The 2510-nt window shown below is 39.2% G+C and overlaps 1 protein-coding gene across 1 annotated transcript in view; it reads left to right on the top strand.

Moving 5' to 3' along the window:
* Positions 1–2349, top strand: part of LOC105809512 (zinc finger protein 665-like) — a 26092-nt gene extending 23743 nt beyond the window's left edge. Inside the window, exons 4-5 of the mRNA XM_012643333.1 lie at positions 173–1038; positions 1123–2349. Of these exons, the coding sequence (XP_012498787.1) occupies positions 173–1038; positions 1123–2349 (2093 nt within the window). The remainder of the gene's footprint in view (positions 1–172; positions 1039–1122) is intronic.
* Positions 2350–2510: the final 161 nt, after the last annotated feature.

The raw sequence follows: 2510 nt of genomic DNA, 5'->3' as shown, positions 1-2510 counted from the left end.
TAAACAATACTATTCCTTTTGTGTTCCTAAGAATTGAATTTTATTTTTCCGAAGTTTCATAAGTACATTTAATATGAGTATTACTTTTGATGTAATATTAAGTTCATCAATGTGAAATGTTTGCTTACATGCTATAATTAATTGGAAACTTATGGTTCTTTATATCTTGTAGATCTCTCTCCTGCATTTGTAATAAAAACTATACCACCAAAAGGGAAAACGAGTGCAGGAGAAGCATTCCAAACAGTGATATTGGAAAGACCTGAAAGCCATGACATTGAAGACTTTTCCTTTAGAGAAGTCCAGAAAAATATACATGATTTTGAGTATCAATGGGGAGATGATGAAGGAAGTTACAAAGCAGTGCTTCTGACCCAGAAAGAAAATCTCACTGGTAGAAGAGATCGACATGGTAGAAGGGCTGTAGGAAACAAGCTTATTAAAAATCAGTGTGGAGTAATCTTTAAGTCACACGTGCTTCATCTGCAACTATTTCAAAGTAAAAGAAAAGTTGACGAATGTAATCAAGTCAAGTCTATCAACCGTGGTTCTTCAGTTTCACCACTTCCAGAAATTCCTTCTAGTGTCAAAACCCACGTTTCTAAAAAAGATGAGAATGATTTCATCTTTTCTTTATCACTCACACAAGGACTAAAAGTAAACAATAGTGGAAAACCTTACAAATGTACTGAATGTGGCAAGGTGTTCACTGAAAATTTACATCTTGAATGTCATCAGAGAATTCATACTGGAGAGAAGCCTTACAAATGTAATGAGTGTGGTAAAGCCTTTAGTGTTTATTCAAATCTAACTACCCATCAAGTAATCCATACTGAAGAAAAACCTTATAAATGTTGCAAATGTTGTAAGGTCTTCAGGCAAAATGGCTCCCTTGCAAGCCATCGAAGGAGTCATACTAGAGAGAAACCTTACCAGTGTAATGAGTGTGGCAAAGCCTTTAGTGTACTTTCAAGACTAACTATCCATCAGGCAATCCATACTGGAGAGAAACCTCACAAATGTAATGAGTGTGGCCAGGCCTTCACTCGAAATTGGCACCTTGTTAGGCATCAAAGTATTCACAGTAGACAGAAACCTTACAAATACAACGAATGTGGCAAGGTCTTCACTAAAACTTCACACGTTGCACGTCACAGGAGAAGGCATACTGGAGAAAAACCTTACAAATGTAATGAGTGTGGCAAGGCCTTCACTCAAAATTCAAACCTTATATGTCACAGGAGAGTTCGTACTGGAGAAAAACCTTACAAATGTAATCAGTGTGGCAAGGCCTTCGCTCGGAATTCACACCTTGTTAGTCATCAAAGTATTCACAGTAGAGAGAAACCTTACGAGTGTTATGAGTGTGGCAAAGCCTTTAGTCTTCATTCAATCCTAACTACCCACAAGATAATCCATACTGGAGAGGAACCTCACAAATGTAATGAGTGTGGCAAGGTCTTCACTCGAAATGCAAACCTTGCTCGTCACAGGAGAAGTCATACTGGAGAAAAACCTTACAAATGTAATGAGTGTGGCAAGGCCTTCGCTCGAAATGCAAACCTTGTATATCACAGGAGAGTTCATACTGGAGAAAAACCTTACAAATGTAATGAATGTGGCAAGGCCTTCGCTCGGAATTCACACCTTGTTAGGCATCAAAGTATTCACAGTAGAGAGAAACCTTACGAGTGTTATGAGTGTGGCAAAGCCTTTAGTCTTCGTTCAATCCTAACTACCCATCAGAAAATCCATGCTGGAGAACAACCTTACAAATGCAATGAGTGTGGCAAGGTCTTCACTCGAAATGCAAACCTTGCACTTCACAGGAGAAGTCATACTGGAGAAAAACCTTACAAATGTAGTGAGTGTGGCAAGGCCTTCACTCAAACGTCAAACCTTATATGTCACAGGAGAGTTCATACTGGAGAAAAACCTTACAAGTGTAATCAGTGTGGAAAGGCCTTCGCTCGGAATTCACACCTCGTTAGTCATCAAAGTATTCACAGTACAGAGAAACCTTACAAGTGTTATGAATGTGGCAAAGCCTTTAGTCTTCGTTCAGTCCTAACTACCCATCAGAAAATCCATACTGGAGAACAACCTTACAAATGTAATGAGTGTGGCAAGGTTTTCACGAAACATTCAAAGCTTGCATGTCACAGGAGAAGGCATACTGGAGAGAAACCTTATAAATGTTATGAATGTGGGAAGATCTTCAGGTATGATAGCTCCCTTGCATACCATCGAAGAATTCATACTGGGGAGAAACCTTTCAGAAGTAATGACTGTGGCAAGCTCTTCAGTGCACGATCAAAGCTTGCAAGGCATCACAGAATTCATACTTGAAAGAAACCATGCAAATGAGTGTGGCAAAGTCTTCAGTCACAATTCACCCCTTGCATGACGTTAGAGAATTAATTCTCAAGAGAATCCTTACAAATGCAGACTATGGCAAACCCCTCACGAGTTCAAGCATTAACACTGGAGAGCCCATGCTAAATAACAAT

This window comes from Propithecus coquereli, unplaced genomic scaffold, assembly GCF_000956105.1.
Source record: "Propithecus coquereli isolate 6110/MARCELLA unplaced genomic scaffold, Pcoq_1.0 Scaffold196, whole genome shotgun sequence".
Taxonomy (NCBI): domain Eukaryota; kingdom Metazoa; phylum Chordata; class Mammalia; order Primates; family Indriidae; genus Propithecus; species Propithecus coquereli.
The sequence above is the reverse complement of the archived record's forward strand: the minus strand, read 5'-3'. Positions and strand labels throughout refer to the sequence as shown.